At 45.1% G+C, this 27,418-nt stretch overlaps 1 protein-coding gene across 6 annotated transcripts in view; it reads left to right on the top strand.

The window, feature by feature from the left end:
- Window positions 1-26,518, top strand: part of MTARC2 (mitochondrial amidoxime reducing component 2) — a 36,365-nt gene extending 9,847 nt beyond the window's left edge. The window contains exons 3-8 of one of the 6 annotated variants that reach the window (XR_013373953.1): window positions 1,711-1,873; window positions 2,907-3,047; window positions 3,825-4,044; window positions 4,913-5,046; window positions 19,011-19,072; window positions 19,155-19,217. Coding sequence is in view for 3 of the 6 variants with exons in the window: in XM_077886539.1 (XP_077742665.1) it covers window positions 1,711-1,873; window positions 2,907-3,047; window positions 19,011-19,072; window positions 19,155-19,226; window positions 20,821-20,947 (565 nt within the window). In the remaining 3 variants the exon portion in view is untranslated. Of the gene's footprint in view, window positions 1-1,710; window positions 1,874-2,906; window positions 3,048-3,824; window positions 5,047-18,012; window positions 18,123-19,010; window positions 19,073-19,154; window positions 19,227-20,820; window positions 20,957-25,643 lie in introns of those variants that run through there. The other 5 variants (XR_013373954.1, XM_077886539.1, XM_077886538.1 and 2 more) reach the window with 5 other exon arrangements.
- The last annotated feature ends 900 nt before the right edge of the window (window positions 26,519-27,418 follow it).

Here is a 27,418-nt window from a genome sequence, read left to right as displayed (position 1 = left end):
TGAGTGTAAAATTTAGTTAATTAACAAGTATTTTGGGGGTGCCTGGGTGGCTCAGTCAGTTAAGTGTCTGACTTTTGGTCTTGGCCCTGGTCCCGATCTTAGGGTTGTGAGTTCAGCCCACGTTGGGCTCCAAGCTGGGCATGGAGCCTTCTTAAATAAAAAAAAAAAAATTTTAATGAATTATGAGCAACAGTTTGATTAGTGGCTTACGAGGTAGATATCATTAATTCTGCTTCACACGAGGAAGACAGGACTCCTATCCTTGTCACACAAGGCAGAGCTGGAATTTGAACCCACTTGCCTCCTAGCATTTGCTCTTAACGCCTCTGCACAGGGAGGGGAAATGCTTTGCTGTATAGGATTTGATTAGTTTTTGTTTTTTGATTATGGGAAGAACTTTCCCATAAAACTGTTTTTTTTTTTTTTTTTTTTTTTGTAAAAATCCATTCACAGGGGCGCCTGGGTGGCTCAGTTGACTTAAGCATGGGACTCTTGGTTTCAGCTCAGATCATGATCTCAGGGTCGTGCTGGGCTCAGGGCTCTGTGGGGAGTGTGTTTCTTTCCCTTTCCCTCTGCCTTTCTCTTTCTCTCTCTCTCACAATAAATAAGTCAATCTTTTTTTTTTTTTTTAAATTTATGAGAGAGACACAGGCAGAGGGAAAAGCAGGCTCCATGCAGGGAGCCCGAGGTGGGACTTGATCCTGGGTCTCCAAGCTCACACCCCGGGCTGAAGGCGGCACTAAACCACTGAGCCACCCAAGGCTTCCCAATAAGTCAATCTTTAAAAAGAATCCACTCGGGGGTGCCTGGGTGGCTCAGTGGTTGGGCGTCTGCCTTTGGCCTAGGTTGTGATCGCAGTAACAGAGATAAAAATAGTTTGCAAGTCAACTCACCATCCTATGAGGGGTACGTAGCTTTTAAACGTTTGGTTCGTGGTTCCCAGGCAGACAGCCTGCTGTGTTACCCCAGGCCCTGCCCACCTGTGAGTGGGTGCTGTATCACCCTCTCCAGGTCACAGCTGCAGACCAGGGTCAGGGCACTGGGTGAGGTCACAGGCTAGAGAACGGTGGGCATTCCAGTCTGAACCAGTTCTAGCAGACTCTACGCTCAGGCTGCATCTACCACACGGTCGCCCTGCCCCCTTCTGAAAGCCTTGTGAATCCTCGCTACTCCAGGTGTGGCCCAAGGACCCGCAGCTTAGGCATCCAGCAGCTTCTCAGGCAGGTGGCATCTCTGGCTCCAGCCAGGCCTTCCGAAGCACAGTCTGCATCTTTTTTTTTTTTTTTTTTAAGATTTTATTTAGTTATTCATGAGAGAGACAGAGAAAGAGGGGGGCAGAGACATAGAGAAGAAGCAGGCTCCATGCAGGGAGCCTGATGTGGGACTCGATCCCAGGACCCCAGGATCACGCCCTGGGCTGAAGGCGGCCCTAAACTGCTGAGCCACCCAGGGATCCCGCACAGTCTGCATCTTAACACGATCACAGGGATTTGTAGGCATATTAGGGTTGAGAAGCTCCTCCCTGGAGCACCTTCTGCTCTTTCCCCTTCTGTGTCTGCCCAGCCTCGGCCCCGGCCCTGAGGACCCCCTCCTGGCCCCCTGGGGTGGTCATGGTCAGGTCCCAGCCGTCCAGCTGTTGCGGCTTGGACGCCATCTGTCAGCATGTCAGGGCAGGACAGTAACCCTGGCGCTCTCTTGTGACCCTTCCAGGCTGTTCGGCATGGACATTAAGGGCAGGGATTGTGGCGATGAGGCAGCTCAGTGGTTCACCAGCTTCTTGAAAACAGAAGCTTTCAGGCTGGTTCAGTTTGAGAAGCACATGAAGGGAAGACCGTCGAAGGAAATTTTCTCTCCTGTGGTACCGAATTACCAGGTGAGCTCCCAGAGCGCTGCCCTCCTGCCAGTGGCCTGTCACCCCCGTGTGTCTGGCTTCCTTCTTGACCCACAAAGGGCCTTGCTTGGGACCCCAGTTAAGAAAGTGCAGGACTGGCCCAGGTGAGGGGGGCCGAGGGTACGTCCTGGGCAGGTATTGGGGTTGGAGAGGGAAGTGGCTCCAGGTGGAGTGCGTTCTTCAGCAGGTGTGGGGTGTAGAAGGTGTCAGGTCCTGTGGAGGGAGAAGCCAGGGGTGACCCCCAGGGACACGGGGCTTGGGAGGCATTCAGATTGGGAAGGTGAAGTGAGAAGTCCATTTGGGGCTGAGCCAAGTTTCCTGAAATCACCGAAGCAGACTTCCTCCTGGGTTCCCTTTGCCATCAGTGTGGTCTGGTCATTTGAGGCACTGAAAAGGCGCTTTCTGAGGAAGCCAGGCCTCTGGGCCAGCTCCAGCCCAGACACCAAAGCCTTTGATTCTGCAGCGAGCTAGGGTTTAACATGCAAGCGCCTCAGGTGGCTCCTGCTTCCTCCCTGAACTATGAGCTCTTGGATCGCAGGGGTTTTTATCTGCTTGTTCCCTGCTGTTTGCCTGCCTAGAACAGTGCCTGGTACGGAGCAGCTGCTCCATAAATGCTTGTTGAGTGAGTGGGTGTCGTCCGAGGAAATTGGGACCAGAGCGTAGCTGATCGGCAGCAGATCCTTCCCCTGTTTGATGAGGATGTTGTGGGAAGGGGGTTAGTGCTGGGCGCTCGAGGGAAGAACAGGGTGAGTCCCGGGAGGTGATGATGGCTCTGAGCCCTGCCTGCTGCCTTCTGTGTGGTGGGGGGACCCCCAGCGAGGCCCCGCCGTGGGAGCCGGCCTGGCCCTGACTTGTCCGGTTCCAAGACCGCGGTGTCCCCTCTCCTCCCGGAACACCACTGGCCCTCTGCACTGCACGCCCTCTGCGCACCACTTCTGGAGTTGGCTTCGCTTTCGGTTGGGCTGAGGCGTTTCATGGGGCAGGGAGGCCTGATGGCACCGTGTTCTTGGCTCAGGTGGCCTACCCAGACTGCAGCCCCATCATGATCCTCTCCGAAGCCTCCCTGGCGGATCTGAATACCAGGCTGGAGAAGAAAGTGAAAATGGACCAGTTCAGACCCAATATTGTGGTGACAGGCTGTGATGCTTTCGAGGAGGTAAGAGGCTCACTGCTCTTGTGCAGTAAGCTCAGGTGTGCTGTTCAAGATGCTAACTGTTCCCTTCATGTAGCACCAATGCAGACCCTCCACGGTCAGCTGCGAGGAAGACTCTCCTCTCCCAAGAGCCACCTTAACCTGGTGGAGTTGCCCACTTACTGCTGCCACCATCACCTCGCTGGCCTCAGGGGGGCGCTGCTCACCCTTTCATGCTTAGGCCCCAAAACAAGCAGTCAGAACTTGGAGTTGTATCAAGTCCAGAACCAGGCTAGAATGTATCCTTATAGCCCAGAGATAACTAAAAGAAAATGAAGATGAGGAGAACAGCTAGGAGTGCAAGGATTTGAGAGTCACGAAAGGCCCAGCCCCCAAAGTGGAGGCCACGAGGAATCAGGAGATGTGCCTGTGAACAGGGCCCGGGTTCAGTCCCAGAGGATCCGCATGCTCTCCTGTGTGGCTCAGAGCAGGAATTTCCACCCTCTCCAGGCAGAGCCCCTTGTCGCCCTAACAGGTCAGCCACACCAAAACCCAGTTGTCCTGTGATCTGTACAGAAATACATGGCTGGGTGTTGCTTTGTGCTAAGAGACATGGGCAGTCCTATTAAACATCGGGGATGGGCTAAACCTCATGAGCCCTGGAAGCAGCGATGACAAATCCATTTGTTGGGTGTTTTCTGGGTATCAGGCACTGAACTAATGTCTTATGTCATACGAATTACTCTGCATGATCCTGACGACAATCCTGTGAGGTCTGTATTACTGTCTCCTTTTGATAAGGGCATTGGAGCAGGAGGGCCTTATATACTTGTAGGACATGTGATTGTAAGTTCTGGCCTGAGAACCTCAGACTTGGACCTGCAGCTCCTGAGATAGTGAGGTCATGCTTCCAAGATAGAAATCCCAAGTAGCTAACTCCGAGGGGAAAGGCTCTTCGTTCTTTGTTCCCTTGAGTGGCCACATTTCCTTTTGTGTGAGTAAAATGTGCCCCTATTTGCTGGTAAGTGTTTTCCTTTATTTATTTTTTATTTTTATTAAAAAAAATTATTTGATAGAGCACAAGCAGGCAGAGGGAGAAGCAGGCTTCCTGCTGAGCAGAGAGCCCGATGCAGCGCTCAATCCCAGGACCCCAGGATCACAACTGAGCCAAATGCAGACACTTTTTAAAAAAAAAATATTTTATTTATTTATTCATGAGAGACACAGAGAGAGAGGCAGAGACATAGGCAGAGGGAGAAGCAAGCTCCCTGCGGGGAGACTGATTTGGGACTCGATCCCAGGGCAACCACACCCTGAGCCCAAGGAAGATGCTCAACCACTAAGCCACCCAGGCATCCCAAGTACTGTCCTTTATTTTTTAATTTATTTTTATTTTATTTTTTTAGTACTGTCCTTTAGAATAAACCTTTGCAGGGGCACCTAGGTGGCTCAGTTGGTTAAGAATCAAACTCTTTGTATCAGCTCAGGTTGTGATCTTGGGGTCGTGAAATCAAGCCCTGCATCAGGCTCTGGGCTCAGCGGGAGCCTGCTTGAGGATTCTCTCTCTCTCTCCCTCTTCTTTTACCCCTCCTCTCACTCATTCTCTCTCTCTCTCTCTCTCTCTCTCTCTCTCTCCCCAAATAAATAAAATCTTAGAAAAATAACCACAAACCTTTGCACCAAGCCTAGAACAAATCTTCACACATGTAGGCACTTATTATCTTTTTATTTTTTATTTTTTGGCACTTATTTGGTAATTTAAAAAATAGCAGTGTTCACAGAAGTTGTCTCCTTGTTGATGCTATCCCGTTGTTTGTTATGTTTTCTATAATTCCTCTTCATATTCATTAAAAATATTTTTTTTTAATTGATAATCTATACTGGGCCAGGTACTATGTCTAGGAGCCCTGGATACAGAGGTGAAAAGATACAGGTCCTGCCCTTCGGGATTCCCTGATCTGAGAGGAAGAGCCGAAGGACGACAGCCCAGGGCCAGAAGCGCTGTGATGCACACGCTTAGCAGGTGCACAAGGATGCTTAGAAGCAGAAGTGCCTCAATCTGCCTGGAGAAGGGAGTGTGAGGGTGGAGAGGGGTCAGATCATGCCACCCAGAAGCCGTGCTGGGGTATGTGGGTAGTTATGTGTGCTGTGTGTGCCAGCGAGGGTGAGCGAAGGTCACTGTGGGTATCAGAGGCAGCCCACTGAAGACCTCAAAGCACAAGAGGCCGTGACTTTAAGGGGTGCCCGGGAGCCTTTCAGAATTGCAGGAGATCCAGGGGCAAATAAGAAGTGGCAGGAAGAAGCTGGACCCAGAGCTGGCTGGAGCTCACCAAGGCCGAGGAGTTTGGATTTGATATTGTGGATATTGAAGAGCAGGTCATGATTTTGAGCAAGGAGGTCGTTAAGGTTTGCATTCATCTAGCAAATATTACTGATGCGCACAGCGTGCCAGGCACAGTATTACTCTGGCAGTTCTCTAGGACGTGCACTGAGAGGGAGGGACACGTGGGGCAGAAACACCAGCGCCAGGCTCCATCACCAGAAGGTCTCCTTGAAAAGCTGCAGCTGAGCCAGGCCTTGTGTGAAACCTGCATCAGGTTCGAGACCAGGCGGGTGACGGGCTCGGCGGCACCATCCCGTGTCTCCGGCGGCGCTTGGAGAAGCCCTGGCTACAGAGGGCAGGACAGGCCGGGGCCCTGACATCCTGGGGCTGTCAGTGCCTTGAGGAAGAGACCCAATTTTTCTCCCCAGGAGTAAATCCAGATTTGGTGGGACTTCAAGTATATACAATGTGGGGGGGCCTCCTTCAATAAAGACGATAGCAGGTGCAGAGCCTAGAAGGGGACTAGCCTGCCTGTGTCCCCGCTGCGGGCCAGGACTGTGCACAAGCGTGGAGTCAGTCCTTAGACACTCGCGAAACACCCATGAAATCCATGCTCGGTGTTGATGCAAGCGGCTGAGATTCAGATTAGAAATTAGTCCACGAAGCAAAAACTCTTTCACAAGAATCCTGTAATTGCACCATTATTTTCTGAGAAATTTTCTTTTAGGGAGTACCATTGCTCCCACATGGTCTCCACTGAAGGTACTCATTTAAGTAGGATTTTGAACCAAGAGGAATGAGAAGGAAAGATCCTCCCTAGCCACATTCCTGGCTAAAGAATTTTTGCTTTCCTGCAATTTTCCAACTAAGGAGTTTTGCTCTTCTGGGACTTATCAAAGTGAACCTGAGGTGATTGTTCTCTTAGGCAATTTGAATGGGTGGAGTCTTTTTAAATTTAATTTTATTTTTATTATTTTTATTATTTTTTAAAAATATTTTATTTATTTATTCATGAGAAACACACAGAGACACAGGCGGAGGGAGAAGCAGGCTCCATGCAGGGAGCCCGATGTGGGACTCGGTCCTGGGACTCCAGGATCACACCCTGGGCCAAAGCAGGTGCTAAGACTTTTGTTTATCTGGTGTGTGTGTGTGTGTGTGTGTGTGTGTGTGTGTGTGTGTGTGTTGTGTGGGTGTGAAAGAACATTGGGTGGCTCAGTGGTTGGGCACTTGCCTTCAGCCCAGGGCGTGATCCTGGAAACCCGGGATCAAGTCCCTCATCGGGCTCCCTGCATGGAGCCTGCTTCTCTCTCTGCCTGTGTCTCTCCCTCTCTCCCTCTCTGTGTCTCTCATGAATAAATAAATAAAATCTTTTAAAAAAATAAAAAAAAAACAAAAACCCTTAGTTTTTTTTTTTTTAAATAAAAACTCTTAGTATAAAACGATGCTGACGTTACTGATTTATTCTCCCTGAAATTAGGAAGGCTAATAGTTATGGGCCTGATGCATTAACCTGTCTACCTGGCACTGTTGCACAACCATCACCTTTTCAATTAGTGGGACTCTATTAAATATTGATGTAAAATGATGACGTACATAAATATTTAATAGAGCAACTAATAATAAAAAAGAGCAAATCTAAGCATGGTGCAAAAAGTCAGGCCATTTTTTATTGCAAAAATATAGAGCAATAGTAGAATGCATTGTGCAACATTTACACTTTGTGACCCAGAGTACTTTATACTTTTTCCATGTAACTCAGAATGTTACGCAAGTTTTAAAAGGTGGCCTCCCTTGGGCCGGTGTGGTGTGTGTGAGTTCTGGGAATGTGGAGCAGTGGAATTTAAAAATAATACAGTTGACCGATGCTTCTTGTCTGTGTGCTTGGCCATTGCTAGTAGAGTCAGGGGTCAGGGGTCAGGTGTTTCCTGAACTTTGCTCACTTTCCTGGTAAGCAGGACTTGACTCTTTTTTTCTCTTCCTTCCCTTCCCTTCCCTTCCCTTCCCTTCCCTTCCCTTCCCTTCCCTTCCCTTCCCTTCCCTTCCCTTCCTTTCCCTTCCCTTCCCTTCCCTTCTTTCCCTTCTTTCCTTTCTTTCCTTTCTTTCTTCTTTTTTTGCAATCTTTTGTTTGTATCATTTCTTACCCTGCAGTATGAAAGAACTATGGAGAAGCTTGCAGAAAACCTTTGGTGTGTTGTCACTCAGGAAGTGATTCTTCAAGAAGCTTCTAGACAGGTGGTAGATCTTGAAGCCAGGCAGCTGTGGTTGGACTCGAAGTCCCATCACTCACTGGTTGTGTGAATAGGGTCCTCTCTGTACTATCCTTTGCAGCTGTTGAGAAGCAAAGATTTTATAAACCATCATCACCAAAATTTCAGTCCCTCAAATCTAAGTGGGGACGACTTAGGATTTTACTTGGGAGCTTAGATTAGAAATGTCTGTCCTGAGGGCACCTGGGTGGCTCAGTCCATTAAGCATCTGCCTTTGGCTCTGGTCATGATTCCAGCCAGAGTCCTGGGATCGAGTCTTGAGCCCAGCTCCCCACGCAGCGGGAGGTCTGCTTCTCCCCATCCTCTGCCCCTCCCCCTGATTGTGCGCGCTCTCTCTCTCTTAAATAAATAAAATCTTAAAAAAAAAAAAGTTCTCTGTCCTGGAATAAGAATATCCTATCTGTCTGGCTTTGGGGATTTCTGAAGAAGCAATGCCAACAGCAGCATATAGAACAATAACAAAGTAACAGTAACAACCTAGTCTCCCAGTTATCAAATGTGCATTATGTCCCAGACACTGTGCCAGGCATTTCATGTGCTGGATCTGACTTAATCCCCCTACTTTCCAAAGTGCAAGTCATAACCCATTATTGGGTTATAATTTCAGTTTCAAGGACCCTGACTAGCATTAAAAAAAAAAAAAAAAGACTAAACAGGATAAAAGATATTGGAGTAGACTATATACAGTAAGGTTAAGGATTGATTTGTGAGCGGCTGGCTGGCTCAGTCCTAGAGCAGGAGACTCTTGATCTCAGGATTGTGAGTTCAAGCCCTACACCGGGTGTGGAGCCTACTTAAAACAATTGTTTTGTAAGACTTTTGTTTATCTGGTGTGTGTGTGTGTGTATGTGTGTGTGTTGTGTGGGTGTGAAAGAACATTGGAAAACAATGTAAAATGTAATTTTTAAAAAGTACTTTATTGGGGCATCTGGGGGGTTCAGTTGGCTAAGCGTCTGCCTTGGGCTCAGGTCACGTTCCCAAGGTCCTGGGATCGGCCCCCACATCAGGCTCCCTGCCCAGTAGGGAGTCCGCTTCTCCCTCTCCCTCTTTGTGCAGGCTCCCTCCTTCACTCTCAATCTCTCTCTCTCTCTCACACTCAAATAAATAAATACATACATACATACATACATACATACATATTTAAAAATAAATAAAAAAAGACTTGATTTTTTTTTTTTTTTTTTTTTTTTTTTTTTTACAGCAAGTAGAGGTTTGCAATAAAATTGAGATGACAGTACAGAGATTTCCCATCAGCTCTGGTGTGCGCAGCCCCCCTTCATCAGCACATCGCTCGCCAGAGTGGTATGTTCCCAAGGGTGAACCTATGCTGACAAGTCACGGTCACCCACAGTCCATAGTTTACCTGAAGGTTCGCTGTGTTGTCCATTCTGTGGGTTGGGGCAGATGTCTGAGGACACATCCAACATTGTAGCATGGTGCAGAGTATTTTCACTGCCCTAAAGGTCCCCTCTGCTCTGCCTTCTGCCTCCACCTTCACCTCCTCTCCAACCCCCACCCCTCTGACAATTTTACAGTCTCCATAGTTTTGCCTTTTCTAGAATGTCTTCTGTTTGGAACCATACGGTGTGTAGATTTCTCACATTGGCTTCTTTCAGTTGGTAATACACGCATTTGAGTTTCCTCCACGTCTTTTCATGGTTTAATAGCTCGTTTCTTTTTAGCACTGAATAATTTTCTGTTGACTGGATGTGCCGCAGTTTAATTTATCCATTCGCCTACTGAAGGGTATCTTGGTTGCTTCCAAGTTTGGGCAAATTATAAAAGGTAATGTTTTACTGTGGTTCGTTGAGAAGTGTCTGGTAGTCATTGAAGCGAATGGTGTTTTCACCTCCCTCCATAGCTGTGGAAGCTCAGGGAGGTTGAGTTACTTGCCTAACGTCACACAGCTGGTGTGTGGCCAGGCTCTCTGGGTGTCTGAAGTCCATGAAGTCCAGCCATTTACAGGGCTATCCCTTGTTTATTTTTTTTATATTATTTTATTTTTTTTTAAAGATTTTATTTATTTATTTACGAGAGACACACACACAGAGAGAGAGAGAGAGAGGCAGAGATACAGGCAGAGGGAGAAGCAGGCTCCATGCAGAGGGCCCGATGTGGGACTCGATCCCAGGTCTCCAGGATCAGGCCCTGGGCTGAAGGCAGGGCTAAACTGCTGAGCCACCCGGGCTGCCCCTATCCCTTGTTTAAACCACTGCTGGGCCATATAGCAAAAACCATATTGGGTCCTCAGTCACCATGTGGTCAAGGGGAAGAGGTATGTGCTTCTGGAAGAAACAAGACAGAACAAGCATCAGGTTTGGCATCATGAAGATAAGCCCAAATTTCATGTTCATTGACTTTGCTAGAAGGAAGCTGAAGGCATCTAAGAGTCATTTTTCTTTCAAATGAATGAAAAGCACCAAGAAGAGGTCTATCCTAGGCATATATAGTCCTCCTTTCAAGTAAGGGCTCCCCTGTGCTCATCTGGGGAGCTTTGCTGACAGGCACATTTTGTTAGGAGCCTTAGCCAAGTCTGTCCTTGTTTAGAAAAGCCAAAATGATGAAAGCACGGGAGACAGGACTGCTGGGTGGAGGGGAATAGTAACACACTCATGTTCCTTTTTTTTCTATTTTTTATTTTCATTTTTTAAGATTTTATTTATTTGAGAGAGAGAAAGAGAAGGACCAGGGGTAGGGGCAGAGGGAGAGGGAGAGGGAGAGGGAGAAGCAGGCTCCCCACTAAGCAGGGAGCCTGGAAGTGGGGCTCCATCCCAGGACCCTGGGATCATGACCTGAGCCAAAGGCAGATGCTCCAACTACCTGAGCCACCCAGGTACCCCCCACACTCATGTTTCTAAAGTTGAGGGACGCCCGGGTGCCTCAGTGGTTGAGCATCTGCCTTCGGCTCTGGGCATGATCCTAGGGTCCTGGGATCGAGTCCCAAATCAGGCTCGCAGGGAGCCTGCTTCTCCCTCTGCCTGTGTTTCTGCCTGTCTCATGAATAAATAAATAAAATCTTAAAAAAAATAAAGTTGACAGGTTTTATCTATCTATCTATTTATTCATTTTTTAAGCTGACAGCTTTTACTAAAGGATTTTAAAGGTTCTTTGCAGCCCTACAGTAGTATAATTCTTTTTGCTTTTTTCTTCTGTTAATATGTATGTGTGTGTTCAATAGAGAGTTTATCACAAATCTCTCTCAGACTCTCTCTCCGATATGACCTCTTGGTTAGCTTTTCTTTTTTTCTTTTCTTTTCTTTTCTTTCTTTTCTTTCTTTCTTTCTTTCTTTCTTTCTTTCTTTCTTTCTTTCTTTCTTTCTTTCTTTCAACAAACACTTCAGTTGTACAGTCTATGTCCTGATTTATTTATTTATTTATTTATTATTTTTTTATATGTCCTGATTTAAAAAAATAAAATAAAATAAATTACTTTCATACTGTGTTCCTTACAGTAAGTAGCTTCCAGGGAGTGGAAGCTAGCTTTGCAAAAGCCTGAGGCTTCTGTCCTTCCCTTTTGCCTGGATTTTTCTCAAACAACAAATTCCTCCTGGCACATTTATTATGCACTTGGGTTTACAGAAATGTGCCTCCTGTGATTCTGTAGGAATACACACACCAGCCACTGTGTGATGGGAGGAGATTGACACTTTTTTTTTTTTTTTAAGATTTTTATTTATTTATTCATGAGAGACACAGAGAGAGAGGCAGAGACACAGGCAGAGGGAGAAGCAGGCTCCATGCAGGGAGCCGGATGCAGGACTCGATCCCAGGTCCCCAGGATCACACACTGGGCTGATGGTGGCACTAAACCGCTAAGCCACCAGGGCTGCCTGAGACTGACACTTTAAGGATAAAGTTTACTGCTTCTCTACACGGTGTTGCCCAAGCTCAGGGTCATGAGAAAGCCACGAGAGAGAAGTGGACACCAGGGCTGCAGAGATGTGGCAAGCTTTTGAATGATTCAATTCAAGAATCTTTCAGATAAAGTTAATTTTTTCAATTATAAAAGTAATTTTTTGAAGTACCACTTCCCCTGTGCAAAGAAAAACTTGAATAAAAATCCTTCCCCATCCTACCATCAAAGAATAACCTATGATAACATTATATTGTGTTTCCAGTATTATTTATATGATCCTGTATGGGTGGTATCGAATCCCACCATTTTTGCTTAATGGTACGTGGCGAACACAGCTCTTGTCTTTACAAATTCTTCATTAGCATAGTTTTTTGTGGTTCTGTATTAGTCCATTTTGAACTGTGCCATAACAGTATAATCGAGCATGTAGGCCATTTCCCTTTAATAATGAACAGCTTGGTAAACCAGTCTTTTTTTTTTTAAAGATTTTATTTATTTATTCATTATGAGAGACACAGAGAGAGGCAGAGACACAGGCAGAGGGAGAAGCAGGCTCTATGCAGGGAGCCCGACATGGGACTCGATCCTGGGTCTCCAGGATCACGCCCTGGGCCAAAGGCAGGCGTTAAACTGCTGAGCCACCCAGGGATCCCCTGGTAAACCAGTCTTTATCTGCACTTCTCAACTTAAGAAGTGCAAAGTCAAGGACGCCTGGGTGGCTCAGCAGTCAAGCGTCTGCCTTCGGCCCAGGGCATGATTCTGGGGTCCTGGGATCGAGTCTCACATCAGGCTCCCTGTATGGAGCCTATTTCTTCCCTTTGCCAATGTCTCTGCCTCTCTCTCTCTCTCTGTCTGTGTCTTTTGTGAATAAATAAAATCTTAAAAAAAAAAGAAGTGCAAAGTCAGAATCGTAAGGGCTTGTCATATATATTGCCAAGTTGCTTTGCAGAAACCTCGTACCAATTTCAGTTGCCACCAGTTGAGCAGAAGCACACCCTTGTCTTTGTACGCCTGCCAGCATCGATGCCTGTAATCTTTACGAAAATCCGAGTAAGTGCAAAGTCATGTCTCCTGTACATTGGTAATTCTTAGTGAAAGGAATCTTGTGTTCTAGTCAGTCTGTGAAGGAAGTTTGGCCATGAGATAGAGTTTTACTTCAGCTGAGGAAAATGATTTTCTGCAAGTCTATACATTGGCCAAGGTTCCGGAGGCTCATGCCTGCAACAGATGTTTACTGAGAATTCGCTGGGTGCTCACCTCTGAGAGAGATGCTAACCTTGCAGAAATGAACTCCCTGTGTTTGCCTGCAAGGGTCTCATGATGAAGCAGGATCCGAGGGCTCAGCAGCTGGAGGGTTGAGGGACGTGACCTTGCGCATAGGAGACCAGAGAAAGAAACACTTAGCACAGAGTATGTGTGTGTTTGTAGGAAGGTTGCTACAGGGTTTCTTGAGAGGGAGAGCCTTTAAATATTGCAACAGGGCATTAAAGAATATTGTTTTGCATGTATATCTTAAAAACAGAAAATTTTTGGTTTGAGATAGTTGTACTGTGTGGTGTAATGGGAAATATGTACTTGGCGTTCCCTAAAACAACTCCTAAAACCCTTGGCATTTCCTGAGTGATAGAAGTGATAGGAACACTTTTTTTTTTTTTTTAAGGTTTTATTTATTTACTCATGAGAGACACACAGAGAGAGGCAGAGACATAGGCAGAGGGAGAAGCAGGCTCCACTCAGGGAGCCCAATGCAGGATTCGATCCCAGAACCCCGGGATCACGATCTAAGCCGAAGGCAGACGCTCAACCACTGAGCCACCCATGCACCCTTGAGTCAGGCAGTTGATTATGAATTCCTTCAAGTTTTCTTTTTTTAATTATTATTTCTAATTTAAACAAAGCAAAGCAAAAAAAAAATTTAAACAAAGCAAATGGAAAATGTATATTTTGATGCGCTAGGGTGTTAATTTTTTTTGAAAGTCAGCTGAAGGATGATTAGCACAGCGAAGGCTGCTAAATGCACTGAACCCCTAGAATGTGATTTTTGTTACTTTTCTATGTGTGTGTGTGGGCTTTTTGTTTTTGTTTCAGTAGACTTCAAATTTGGTGGTTTGGAGGAATGAACATCATTGTTTTATTCTGGAGGGAAGTTCTTTGATGGTGTTTCTTTCCCCCAAAATTGACCTAGATAGTAAAATTTTGTGCTTATAAGAAAGACTTAAAAAATGAAGAGCAATGCTTCGATTAAAATTGTGAATGAGAAAAAAAATGACCGAAATGATTTTAAAAATGTGTTGTTGAGATGATAATGCTTCTCAGAAAAAATAACACAAAAAAGGGAAATGAAAAAGTTAAAAACTCATTATAAAAATACTGTTTAAACTTGAGGGGCCCGGGGAATCCCTGGGTGGCTCAGCGGTTTAGCGCCTGCCTTCATCCCAGGGTGTGATTCTGGAGACCCGGGATCGAGTCCCACGTCGGGCTCCCTGCATGGAGCCTGCTTCTCCCTCTGCCTGTGTCTCTGCCTCTCTCTCTCTGTGTCTCTCTTTTGAATGAATAAATAAAATCTTTTAAAAAAATAAGTGAACTTGAGGAGCCTTCCAAAATATTGCTATAAATATATATATTTACATACACCTATATATACACATGGCTGTACCTACAGGGTTTTTTTTTCTTTTTTTTATCACATAAGCGGACTTATCCTATGTATGGTATCTATACGGATGTGCTTTCTTCACTCAGTAACATCCTGCACATGAGTCAGTTGCTAGAGACTCACATCGTCCTTTCCACTGCCCAGTGATCATCCTATAACGGGCCACATGTAGCCAGTCCCTTGTTCGTGGCTTCCCCAGCTCGCTGTGCACTTGTGGCATCGTTGATACCAAACCAGAAAAACAGCTAAGGATTTCTAAACCACAAATTTGTTTCTTTACTCATTCATCTTTACTCATATTTCTAATTTCTAATTTGAAGCAATTAGAAATTGCTTCTAATAACCGAATGTGTGACATAAGCTACTAAACTTAGGAGTAGCAGTTAGAGAATCAGGAGCAGGGTATGAACAGGCACCGATCTTGTGACTGAGGTTCAGGAGGTAGAAGGTTCGGGAGCTGTCCTGGGACCAGCGGAGACCCCGGCTGGAGGTGTAAGTGCCCGGAAGCTCTGTAGCTGTTGGTTGGGTAGACTTGCTGATCCAACCTGTGTTCTTCAGGATAGTTCTTTGGATGACCCATGGCAACAGCGGAGCACTCAGGCTTTTGTCACCTGGCTTTCCATCTTACTCTCAGATGTCTTCTTATCCATCTCTGGTGCCTGGATATTTAAGAGCCCATGTTGGCCTCCCTTCTCGCCTGGTGCTCCCCCACCCCACACGTGTGTGTATGTGTATATTGTGTCTGTGTGTGTGTGTGTATACGCACATATATACAACGTGTAGAATATATACACAAATATGGGATAGATGTATTGTTTTCTCTCTTTAAATATATGTGTGTAGCTGTGTGTGTGTGTGCGTTGTGTGTATGCACAGAGAGAGAAGGAAACGGAAGGAAAGAGAGGAGGGATTAGAAGCTCTTGTCATACATTTATTTATTTTAGAAGATTTTTATTTGAGGCACCTGGGTGGCTCAGCGGTTGAGCGTCTGCCTTTGGCTCCGGTAGTGATCCCAGAGTTCCGGGATTGGTCCTGCATCCGGCTCCCTGCGGGGAGCCTGCTTCTCCCTCTGTCTGTGTCTCTGCTTATCTCTCTGTGTCTCTCAGGAATAAATACATAAAACCTTAAAAAGAAAAAACCTACCCATTAAAAAATAAAAGATTTTATTCATTTATTTGAGAGGGAGCACAAGCAGGGGGAGCTGCAGAGGGAGAGAAGCAGGCTCCCTGCTGAGCAGGGAGCCCAATGCGGGGTTCGATCCCAGGACCCCGGGGATCATGACCTGAGCCAAAGGCAGACGCTTAACCCCCTGAGCCACGCAGGCGCCCCTCCTGTCATACATGTGATTTTTTGCTCAGCAAGTGCCTCTGTGGGCTCTAGTGAAGATCTCAAAGAAGCAGACCCCCTCCCCTGCACATCTGTCCCATGTGCCCCACAATAATTACCCCGAACCTTAATTTATGTCTTTGGGTGCCACTTGTCCCAGGACACCATGTAATCCTAATTTAGGGTTTACAAATGTGAACTGCAAATTCAGGGTAAATTCTCAGGCTGACTCCACAGAGCCCATTGTGTGCAGAACCCCCCCCCCCCCCGCCTTTCTCTCTCCCTTTCTTTTCTTCCACCTCAAAAGCCCCATGGTTTGTCCCTTCATCGTAAGTAAATGTGTAAGTAACTGTCCGAGGGGCCTGGGTTTTGCCAGACTGCACAGAGGCAGCCCGCCCCAGGGGGAGCAGCGGGCTCTCCGGGCTGTGTCCGGGGTGGAGGGAAGGCCCTGGGACCCCGCGCGTACCCGGCAGAACGTAATGGAGGATGCGCGAACCCGGTAGAACGTAATGGAGGATGCGCCTATCCACTAGAACGTAATGGAAGATGCGCGTACCCGGTAGAACGCAATGGAAGATGCGCGTACCCGGTAGAACGCAATGGAAGATGCGCGTACCCGGAAGAACGCAATGGAAGATGCGCTATCCGGTAGAACGTAATGGAAGATGCTCTATCCGGTAGAACGTAATGGAAGATGCGCGTACCCGGTAGAACGCAATGGAAGATGCGCCTATCCGGTAGAACGTAATGGAGGATGTGCCTATCCACTAGAACGTAATGGAAGATGCTCTATCCGGTAGAACGTAATGGAGGATGCGCTATCCGGTAGAACGTAATGGAAGATGCGCGTACCTTGTAGAACGCAATGGAAGATGCGCTATCCGGTAGAACGTAATGGAAGATGCGCGTACCCGGTAGAACGCAATGGAAGATGCGCCTATCCGGTAGAACGTAATGGAGGATGTGCCTATCCACTAGAACGTAATGGAAGATGCTCTATCCGGTAGAACGTAATGGAAGATGCGCTATCCGGTAGAACGTAATGGAGGATGTGCCTATCCGGTAGAACGTAATGGAAGATGCTCGTACCCGGTAGAACGCAATGGAAGATGCGCTATCCGGTAGAACGTAATGGAAGATGCGCTATCCGGTAGAACGTAATGGAAGATGCGCCTATCCGGTAGAACGTAATGGAAGATCCACGTACCCGGTAGAACGTAATGGAGGATGCGCTATCCGGTAGAACGTAATGGAAGATCCACGTACCCGGTAGAACGCAATGGAAGATGCGCCTATCCGGTAGAACGTAATGGAGGATGCGCGTCCCCGGTAGAACGCAATGGAAGATGCTCGTACCCGGTAGAACGTAATGGAGGATTTAATTTCATGCATTCTTAATTCAGGTTAACTTTTAATAACTTAAGGTCTTTCATTATTTTCATCTAATAACTGAAAACTGAATAATTACATTAAAACAATTCTCTTGGTGGTTGTTTTTTGTTTACTGCAAATAATGGTCTGCACTCAAATGCCAGCCGTGATCAGAGTAGGGTGAGTGATGTTATGATATAAACTGATTAATGTTTCCAGAGGTAATTAGAGCTGGCATTTGGGGAGCTTAAGACAATTTCTATGAAGGCAGACAGTTTGTTATTCCAAACTGGGTAGTGCAGTTCTCAAGAGCGGAAGAGCAGATGAAATCTGTTTTATTTATTTTCTGCTAAAGATTTCTAGTTATTTATTCATGAGAGACGTAGCAAGTGAGAGGGGCAGAGACACAGGCTGAGGGAGAGGCAGGCTCCATGCAGGGAGCCCAATGGGGGACTCGATCCTGGGACTCCAGGATCATGCCCTGGGCTGAAGGCAGACGCTCAACCACAGAGCCACCCAGGCGTCCCAAAATCTTTTATTAAGCTGGGAAACCTAATTGAACTTTTTAGACTTTCCTGCTTCATGCCGTAGCCACAGGGCAGAGTTTCCACAGATCTGTGGCTTCCAAATATGAAATTCTGGACGCCTGGGTGGCTGGTTTGCTAAATCACCCCTGTTGGACCTCAGGGGTAAGCATACTCTGGAAGAGAACCAGAGCGTGACTGGAGGCTGGTCATCAGTGGTTGGAGGGGAAACACTGTGTTAGCCTCCCGCAGAAACAGAGTGGGCTCTCATGCCCCCTGGGAGGTGGGCAGGAGGTGGGGGGAGTCAAGGACCAGGTGCCTTATGTCCTCACTTGGTAACTGACTTCTCATCAAATCCCTTAGACCCAAGGCCTCCAAACCTCATCTGAGCTGAGGTCAGAAAACAATTTTTCTTTCTTTTCTTCTTCTTCTTTTTTTTTTTTATATAAACGATTTAATTTATTTATTCATGAGAGACACAGAGAGAGGCAGAGACACAGGCAGAAGGAGAACCAGGCTCGCTGTGGGGAGCCTGATGCTAAACTTAATCCCAGGCCCCCGGGGGTCATGCCCTGAGCCAAAGGCAGATGCTCAACCGCTGAGCCACCCAGGTGCACCAGGAAACACTTTTTCAAGGGACATACTTATTGCATCTGATTATAGATACTGTTGTTGGTTTCTGGAGCCTGTAGTGAAGTGCCTCCTCTACTGCCTCTCACCTGCCCCCCTGAGGCCCGGACAGAGGGTTGTCCTGGGAAATGCAAACTCCACAGGTAGCTTCCCTATCAGCAATAGAGTCCTATAATACACCCTCGTTATATACATGTGTGTGTGTCTGTGCAGAGATGTGTGTGAATATGTACCTCAAGGCATATATAATATCATCTATATAATCTCCATATGTGTGTGTATATGTGTGTGTGTGTAGACAGATAAATAGAGATGGAGATAAATTTAAGAGCTGGGTGGTTAGAAGTCCTCCCTTCAGAATCTGAACTTTTTGAACCTAGCTGCTGCGACCCTGAGAAAATTTTGCAATCCCTCCAGGTCTTCATTTCTTTGTGCAAAACGGGGGACATAATAGTAACTTCTTCAAAGTCGTGAAGACTTATTGAAGCCCTGAGGCGGATGTTGGCGGTGCCCACGGTTCAAGGGTGGGAAAGCAGAGCAGGGCCAGTGGCTGGAATGCCAGGCCCCAGGGGCAGGCTGCCTCTCTGGAGATGGGAGTGCTGATTGAGAGTCTCACAGCTGACTTCCCCTGCGTGGCGTCCCATTAATCAAACAACTGTCAGATCTTAACTTGGCTTCCATCGTGGCTTAGCTCTAAGGACAAAGTGGGCTTGTCTTGCAAGCTGTACATTCCTCATTATATGTCAGTACATTGGCCTGTAGTTAATGTGTGATTCTCATGGCAAACTGGCCCCCGAGAAGGTCTGCTCTTGCGGTGCTGACAACCAGGCTTCTGAGACCATGCGTCAAGGGGTGAATGGTTCCGGGACCCACCAATGTGCCATCTCTCTTTGTGTCCCTTTGGGAGATGCTTCTTGGTGTCTGGCTCTGCTTTCTTCTGCTAGCTTCATAGTTAGTACCAGCCAAAGATTAAACGGCTTTAAAGACTAATGAAGCCTTGATTCAAAAGATAACTTTTCTTTTTCTCTTAGGACACCTGGGATGAGCTCCTCATTGGCAACGTAGAAATGAAAAAGGTTTTGTCTTGCCCCAGGTAAGGATCCTCTTGAGTGTCAACCTCTGGGGTCTGTTCATTGGTTCCTAACACCACCTAACTGCTGGTCCTTGAATGGCAGGTGCATCTTGACCACCGTAGACCCAGATACTGGAATCATAGACAGGAAGGAGCCCCTGGAAACCCTGAAGAGGTAAACAGCAGTGTGTCCAGTGTATTTTTAATATCAGCCCCATCCCAGAGCTACCTGCAGGTGTAGTGCCCTGTCCGAGCACTTCTCATTCTGCCTTCTGCTTGGCATGGGTCTGTTGGTAAGTTGCTTCCTCTTTTTTTATGGATGGATCTTTAAGTGCTTTTCTTTCTTTCATTTTTTTTTTAAAGACTTTATTTATTCACGAGAGACACACAGAGAGAGGCAGAGACACAGGCAGAGGGAGAAGCAGGCTCCCACAGGGAGCCTGATGCGGGACTCGATCCCGGGACCCCAGGATGACGACCTGAGCCAAAGGCAGATGCTCAACCACTGAGCCACCCAGGTGTCCCCTTCGAGTGTTTTTGTTAGATTTTTCATTGTTTAATCCTGTGTTTTGAAATTTTCATATCTCTCACATCGAATTTTAAGATCATTCACGTGTGTATTTCCAAATTAATACCTCAAATACTGTAATTATTTTTATTGCAGCTTACATTTCTTTATTAGACTTAACATCAAGGATGATGAGACTCATTGAAGTTGTGTAATGAAATATTAGAAAAATAGAAATGTAACGAGTTGTCAGGAGTTGGTTCATTCAGGAGTTTCTTTGGTGCCAGGGTGGTTTTCTTTTGTTCTGTTATTAGCCGACTTTAGTTATCAACTAAATGTGTTTTTAAAACTAAGTCAAACTAAGTCAACATTTTGGGGAGGATATATTCTTTTTTGTTTCCCTTTTCTCTGTTATTTGTTTCCAATGGTTTTAAGTTAGAGAAGAGGTTATTTCTTGAAGTCTTCAGATATGCAGTTCTGTTTTTTGATTTTTGAGATGTGGTGAAGTTAATTTTTTTTTTTCTTTAGACAGGGCTTTTGAAAAAGATTAGCTTCATCAGTAGTCCAGCCCCATGCCAGTTGCATCTGTATCTTCATTTTTGTTCACCAAAGAAGCTCAGCTTTGGGCTTGTAAACCTGACGGGGTGGAAAGCAGATTACCTACATGCGTTGAACGGAAGGCTTAGAGGGGCATCTGGGTGGCTCAGTCGGTTACGCATCTGACTCTTGATTTCAGCTCAGGTCATGATCTTGGGGTCTGGGATTGAGCCTCTCCTTGGGCTTCCTGCTCAGCAGGGAGCCTGCGTGTCTCCCTCTCGCTCTGCTCACTTTCTTTCTCTCAAATAAATAAATAAAATCTTAAAAAAAAAGTTTTGGAGAGTTCAGGCAGTTCCATTTTGAGATTGTACGAGCATTTATTTGTTTCAGGGAATTGTGAAGTGGGAGGTATACATGCAAACATACCACCTATTTTTTTTTTTTTTTTTTTTTTTGGAAACATGGCACTCATTTTGAGTAACACTTAAAGTTTTTTCAAACTGAAGCCATGGAAAAATTGTATGGATTCTCAGGATGCTTCTAGAAAAGGCAGGATTTTGTGCAGTTTGACTCCTTGCCCACAGAGTTCTCTGTCCATGTTGTAGAAAAGGTGTGCTAAGAAGGTAATTTATAGGTAATCTGAGAATGAAAACTTGAGTCTATGGAGAGCACTTGGATTCTTATTTCCCTTTTGTGCCTGATGGTAAATTTTTGCCTCTTTCAGTTACCGCCTGTGTGATCCTTCGGAAAAGCAAATATACAAGTCATCCCCACTCTTTGGGATCTATTATTCAGTGGAGAAAATTGGCAGCTTGCAAGTTGGTGACCCGGTGTATCGGATGGTTCCATGACGTGGTATGGTGAGCAGCATACTCAAGTCAGCAGCTTTGCTGCTGGAATGCATTGCCTCCAAGCCACTGCCACATTTCTTGTGCTGAGATGTTATGTTTTGCTGCTTTAAATCTTAGGAGAAGGAGCGGTTTGTGTTCTGCTCTTTGGAGTTGGAAAATGCCTTTTAGTTTTCTTTCCCCAACAGTCTGATTTATTCCACCTCGGCTTCTCTCCCACTTCCCATTCAGTTATAAAATGCTGATGCAGGAGCCCCGGCAAAAGATAGGTAGATGTTCTCAGTTCATTAAGGAATAAGGAAATTGAGCAGGAAGGTGAGCAGCTCTCAAGAGTTCTGTATTGATTTTTTCCTGTCTCTGATAGAAAAGTGAGGGGAAATGTTTAAATTATTCAAAATCAACTTGAGAAAAACATTGAATACTTTTTATAAAATTTATTTTTAAGAGATGCCTGGGTTGCTCAGTGGTTGAGCATCTGCCTTCAGCTCAGGCTGTGATCCCGGGGTCCTGGGATCGAGTCTTGCACTGGGCTCCCTGTGGGGAACCTGCTTCTCCCTCTGCCTGTGTCTTTGCCTCTCTCTGTGTGTCTCATGAATAAATACATAAAATCTTTTTAAAATTTTTTTTTAAAATACGATTTAACGTTTGAAAAATATTAGGGCATTAAGGCACCTGGATTCTGAGTCATAAGGTAGAAAGTAATGTTCTCACACTGATTTCACTGGGCTAAATAAAATCCTGATGCCTGGAGCATAAGGCCTAATCCTGAAATTATAGAAATAAAGTCATTTGGAAGAAATAAAGTCATTTGGAAGACTTCAAATTGAGCCTTTTAAGCAACTCTTCTCCTAAAATCTATAACCCAGTCTGAAAGTCCCCTCATGTCTGAAGAATTTTTTTTTTACACTTGATTCCCAGACCCACAATCACACCCTGTGCTGTAGGCTGACGCTCAACTGCTGAGCCACCCAGGTGTCCCCAAATTTACATTGTTGAGTTAAAAAGGTTCTCCCAGTGGGGTTTCATTGTTCAGGATTCACTACTTTTGACAGGTCCCTGTTTCCCTAGTTAGGAATAAATGTAAACGAGGCTAATTTCTGGGGCGCTTGGGTGACCCAGTCAGTGAAGTGTCCGACTCTTGATTTCAGCTCAGGTCATGATCTCAGTGGTGAGATTGAGCACTGCGTCTGGCTCCATGCTGAACGTGGAACCTGCTTAAGAGTCTCTCCCTTTCCCTCTGCTCCTCCCCTGCTAGTCTTCACTCCTGGTTCATGCTTATGCTCAAGCACATTTTCTCTCTCTCTCTAAAAAAATAAAAATAAAAAAAATAAAAAGAGGCTAATTTCTTAATTCTTTTTTTAAAGACTTTATTTATTTATTCATGAGAGACACAGAGAGAAAGAGAGAGGCAGAGACACAGGCAGAGGGAGAAGCAGGCTCCATGCAGAAGCCTGACGTGGGACTCCAGGACCACACCCTGGGCCAAAGGCAGGCGCTAAACCACTGAGCCACCCAGGGATCCCCTAATTTCTTAATTCTTAAAATTATTACAGAATCTTCTGCTAAAGCGATAGCTTCTCAATGAAGATCCTTAGAGTTTCTGCCAAAGTAGCTCTTGATAAGAAGGCAGCTCTTGAGTATCTTTGAGCTGAGCAAGGAGGTGTCTGGCTGTGGCCACCACCACCTGCTGTACCTGGATTGACAGTTCTGGGGAAACTAAAACTCAGTTACCTACGATCATTGAGCAAGCCACTCGGCTTAACGGGTGACCCCTTCTGTGGGGGTCTTTCTTTGACTTATTTGATTTTGATTGGTTTGGGTTTGGGGCACCAAAGTTTCACAGTGAACTGCAAACCCTGGGGATTATCCTGCTTGTAGTGATTATAAGAATCTTCCTGGTGCATTGTATCCTCCCCAAAACTTTAATTGCCTGATTGAAATCCCTAACCACCAAGCAATTGATCTCACTGAGATTACAACAGAAAAGGAACAGAAGACGACGGCCTTAAGGAAGGCAGATATTGAGTTGTAACCCGTGAATTTCACAGAAATAAAGAAAACCTCATGACCTGTGAGTTGCATTCACAGGATCAACAGGAGCTGTGAGCACCACAGGGCATAGCGGAGAGGGGCACGGATGCCTTAAGTTTTGAGCACAACTCTCAGTTTAGCAGAAAGTCTTACTCAAAGGGGGGAAATTGTTAACAAGAAAACCACAGCCCTTGGGATGTCTGGGTCAGCGGTTGAGCCTTTGGCTCAGGGCGTGATCCAAGATCCTGGGATCGAGTCTCACATCTGGCTCTCTGCATGGAGCCTGCTTCTCCCTATGCCTGTGTCTCTGCCTCTCTCTGTGTGTCTCTCATGAATAAATAAATAAAATCTTAAAAAAAAAAAAAAAAAGAAAACCACAGCCCTAAAATGACTTCACTTAAGGCTTCAGGTCGGTAAACCAAGACTTAATACCTAATTTAACTGCTGTTTGATTTCATCAGGAATGTAACCTTTAATCAGGCAACATGGAATTTCCTGATGGATTGACCACTCCTTGGAGGAGGGCAACCTTGCCTAAATGGTGCATTCCAGCCTAATAAAGTCTGTTCTTTCTTTTCTTTTCTTTTCTTTTCTTTTCTTTTCTTTTCTTTTCTTTTCTTTTCTTTTCTTTTCTTCTTTTCTTTCTCTTTTCTTTTCTTTTCTTTCTTTTTCTTTTTTTTTTATAATGTCTTCTCTCTGCCTTTCAAAGCCTTTCTTTTGTTTAGCTCAGTGGAGCTTGCTAGATGGGATGCTGCACGATTCATGAATCATTTAATAAAGTCAATGAGATCTTTCAAGTTACTCAGTTAAATTTTGCTTTTTAACACATGCGTGGGATGGACTAGAGCTGAGAGAGGACGTGAAAGGCCAGGTGGGTTGGCTACGTGTGTCATAAGCAAGGTGCAAGATATGGGTGTGGTGAGGGATGTGAGTGCCCCTGGGCCCTGAGCCTCCCTTTCAGCTTTATTTTTTATTTCTTAAAAGATTTTATTTATTTATCCATGAGAGACACAAAGAGATCCCGAGAGAGAGGTAGAGACACAAGCAGAGGAAGAAGCAGGCTCCATGAAGGGAGCCCAACGTGGGACTCGATCCCAGGTCTCCAGGATCACGCCCTGGGCTGAAAGTGGTGCCAAACCACTGAGCCACCTGGGCTGCCCTACCCTTTCAGCTTTATTATCCAGCATTCCCCGACACAAACCCAGGGCGCTTGTCCTGCCGCCCATCCCCTAGAAGCATGGAGAACTTTCCCCTCTAGTGGGCGTTTCTGTTGCACTTTAAAAATAACAGTAATGTTACTCATCTACATTGTGAGCCTACTCTAGTTCCTGCATTTTGGATTCTTCATGTGACAGGTTGAGTAAAGCCTTACAAAGATAGCAGTTAATAGTTGCACTGGGGTTACTTATCCATTTAAAATTTAAATTTTAATTATGTAAAAGTTCATCTGTTCCATGATAGATGCAGTCCATGTTCCTCATGGTGAATTTAGAAAATGCCAGCAAAGTTGGGGAAAGAAATCACCCATTGTCACTGTGTACAAATTTTATTGTGATTGGATTTTTTGTTTAATGTAGCCAGGATCTGTATGATATATATATATTATGTACATATATAATGATATAAAATATATATCATCCAGATATATGTTGTATATCATATGATATATATGCAGATATATATATCATCCATATATCATATGGTAAATATATGCAGAAGTATGTATCATACACACTTTCATAGACCTCCGATCTTTCCAAAGGTCATTTCTGATGGCTTCATAACATTACGTGTAGACATAGACGACATGTTCTAAACACCATTTTATAGTATTTGACACTTGGGATATATTCCTTTTTTTTTTTTTCCTATTTGAATAAGATTAAGTATATATCTTTGTATGCAGAATCATGTTATTTTATTTATTATTTTATTTTTAAAAAAAATATTTTATTTATTAGAGAGAGAGAGAGCATAAGCAGGGGGAGGGGGAGAGGGAGAGAGAGAAGCAGACGCCCAGCTGATCAGAGAGCCCAATGAGGGGCTCTATCCCAGGACCCTGAGATCATGACCCGAACCAAAGGCAGATGCCCAAGCAACTGAATTACCCAGGTGCCCCCCCTATTTATTATTTTTTAAAAATATTTTATTTATTCATTTGATAGAACACCAGCGAAGGAGGGGGGCAGAGGGAATGGAACAAGCAGACTCCCTGCTGAGTGGGGAGCGTGTGGGGGGACTCGATTCCAGGACCCCAAGACCACAACCCAAGGTGAAGTCAGATGCTTAATCAACTGAGCCACCAGGTGCCCCCAGAGCCATCTTATAATTAAGTCTTTTCCTGTAAGTTAGATTGTTAAAGTGGAATTATTGATGCGTGGGATCCAGGCATATTTATTAGCATCGTTGGCCAATGGCTTTTAAAGCGTTCTTCCCCTGTGTCTCTGTCGTGTCATGTGGGAGAGATCTGGGCTCTGGGCTCTTGCCAGGCCTGGTGGGATGCTCAGTCTTAACAGGCTGCTTTTTCCCCTCTAGGGTAATTTGGTGCAGGACGTAGTTTAGGTTTCCTGCATTTTAACCCCATCAAGTGACTGCTTTGAGTGCTTGAGGTATTTATGACTTGTAGGAGAAATAACCAAATAATCAGAGGTCCTTGTCATTTATTCAGGTTTCAGCGTCCGGGAGGCTTTCATTAGGACTTTTGCTGAAAGCAGCAACACCAACCACCTCGGCGCCGCCTTGCTAACCAGCCTTTGGCCACCTTCACCCCAGAAATGAATCTCTGTTTTTAATTTTTTGAAATTACTCATGCTCCCAGTTAATGCAGAGAATTAGAGGTGATCCAGAAATAAGAAGGTATATAGATTTTAGGTAATGAGAACTTTTGAAATAAAACTGCCTATGAAATTGTTGTGAATGTTACTACAGCGATCATACTTCTCAATGCCTGATGTTAATGTTGATGAGTAAAGAAAGCTTAAATAATCAGTTAAAAAGCTGCAAAATTTTTTCTGACTTTATATTTGATTACCTGTCATTCATGTTTTTAGGGGAAATGGGAAACGAGATTACTGTTTTCTAGTTTGCTTTTTACATGTAAACAGATTCCTGTTGTTGATCTTTACATGACTGTTGAATCCTATAACTTTTTTTTTTGCTCATATGTTTTGGGATCAGGTTATACTTGAGTATGGAAGTTATTTTTTAGATCTTGTTTTTATGTTCGATTAAACTTCTATTAAGCCATATGGAAGTAATCTGTGTGTAACTGCCAGATACGCCAACTGGAATTCCAAGTATGATGAAGAAAAAATGAGATTTTAAAAAGAATGGAATTTTGAGAGCAGGAGGGAGAAGGATGAAAGCACGGGAGCATTTTTTTAAGTGCAAATAATTTTTTTTTTTTTTTTTTTGTAACCAAGAGCAATGAGCTATTTTGGTATGACTAAACAAAAATCCTCACTGAAGAAATACATGGATGAATTAACCCACTTCTAATTTTTGTGGTTTCTTTAATATCAATAAATGTGAATCTCAATTGTACTTTTTCTGTAGTATTTATGAGTCTGCTTTGGGGCTTTTTTCATTTTATATCAGAACTTGGATCACTGTCATTCATTATTTTTTTACTTTTTTCTAGTCGCCTAGCAGAGGGCTTCCCTCTGGAGATCCAAGTGGACTCCGCAAACATTACCTCCCATGGTTGGTGGGGCCAGCGGGGGTGGGGGCACCGTGAACTGCACAGGTGGCCCACTGAGGCAGGATGGCCAGTGACTGTGAGGAGACTGTCCAGTGACCAGTGAGGAATAGCTGTTCCTTTGCTGGCTTCTGGGACTAAAATCAACCTCCACTGCTAGCTCCCTGTGAGGTGCAAGGGCTCAGTTAACTTGATCCCTGGGTAAGTTTTAGAAATGTTGAAATTGAAAAATCCTGCTAGCTTTGAAGCCAGCCATTGGAATAGAGAAGGAGATTTTTCCTTTTAAATTTCTGAAGAGAGCGGCCCCTGGCTGGCTCAGCCAGAAGAGCAAGTGACTCTTGATCTCGGGATTGTGAGTTCGAGCCTCACGTTGGGTTGGGTGTAGAGATGACGTAAATGAATACGTAAAAAAACCCCTAAATTTCTGAAGAGAAATTAGGGAGAGAAACAGTAATACACAAAATGTAGGGCCATGAGCTGTCTGTCCATGGAGAATATGGAGCTCGAGTCCTGTGTCATGCTGAGGTACGCTGCTCCTCGTTCCATTGCCATGGCACATGTCACTAACAGTCAACATTTATTTGTGGGAAGCTAGATTTACCCAAGCCCTTTCTCCCCCCAGCTCATTCCTAGAAGAGGAGTCATTGATGTACTACAACAGTGGAAGTAACCTCTGACCTCTGGGCCTGAACACAGTTCCTGGCTTTCACAGGAGCGGGGAGGGAAAAGATGACTTGAGGTTGGAA

This window comes from Canis aureus, chromosome 38 (genome assembly GCF_053574225.1).
Source record: "Canis aureus isolate CA01 chromosome 38, VMU_Caureus_v.1.0, whole genome shotgun sequence".
NCBI classification, from domain to species: Eukaryota; Metazoa; Chordata; class Mammalia; order Carnivora; family Canidae; genus Canis; species Canis aureus.
The sequence above is the reverse complement of the archived record's forward strand: the minus strand, read 5'-3'. Positions and strand labels throughout refer to the sequence as shown.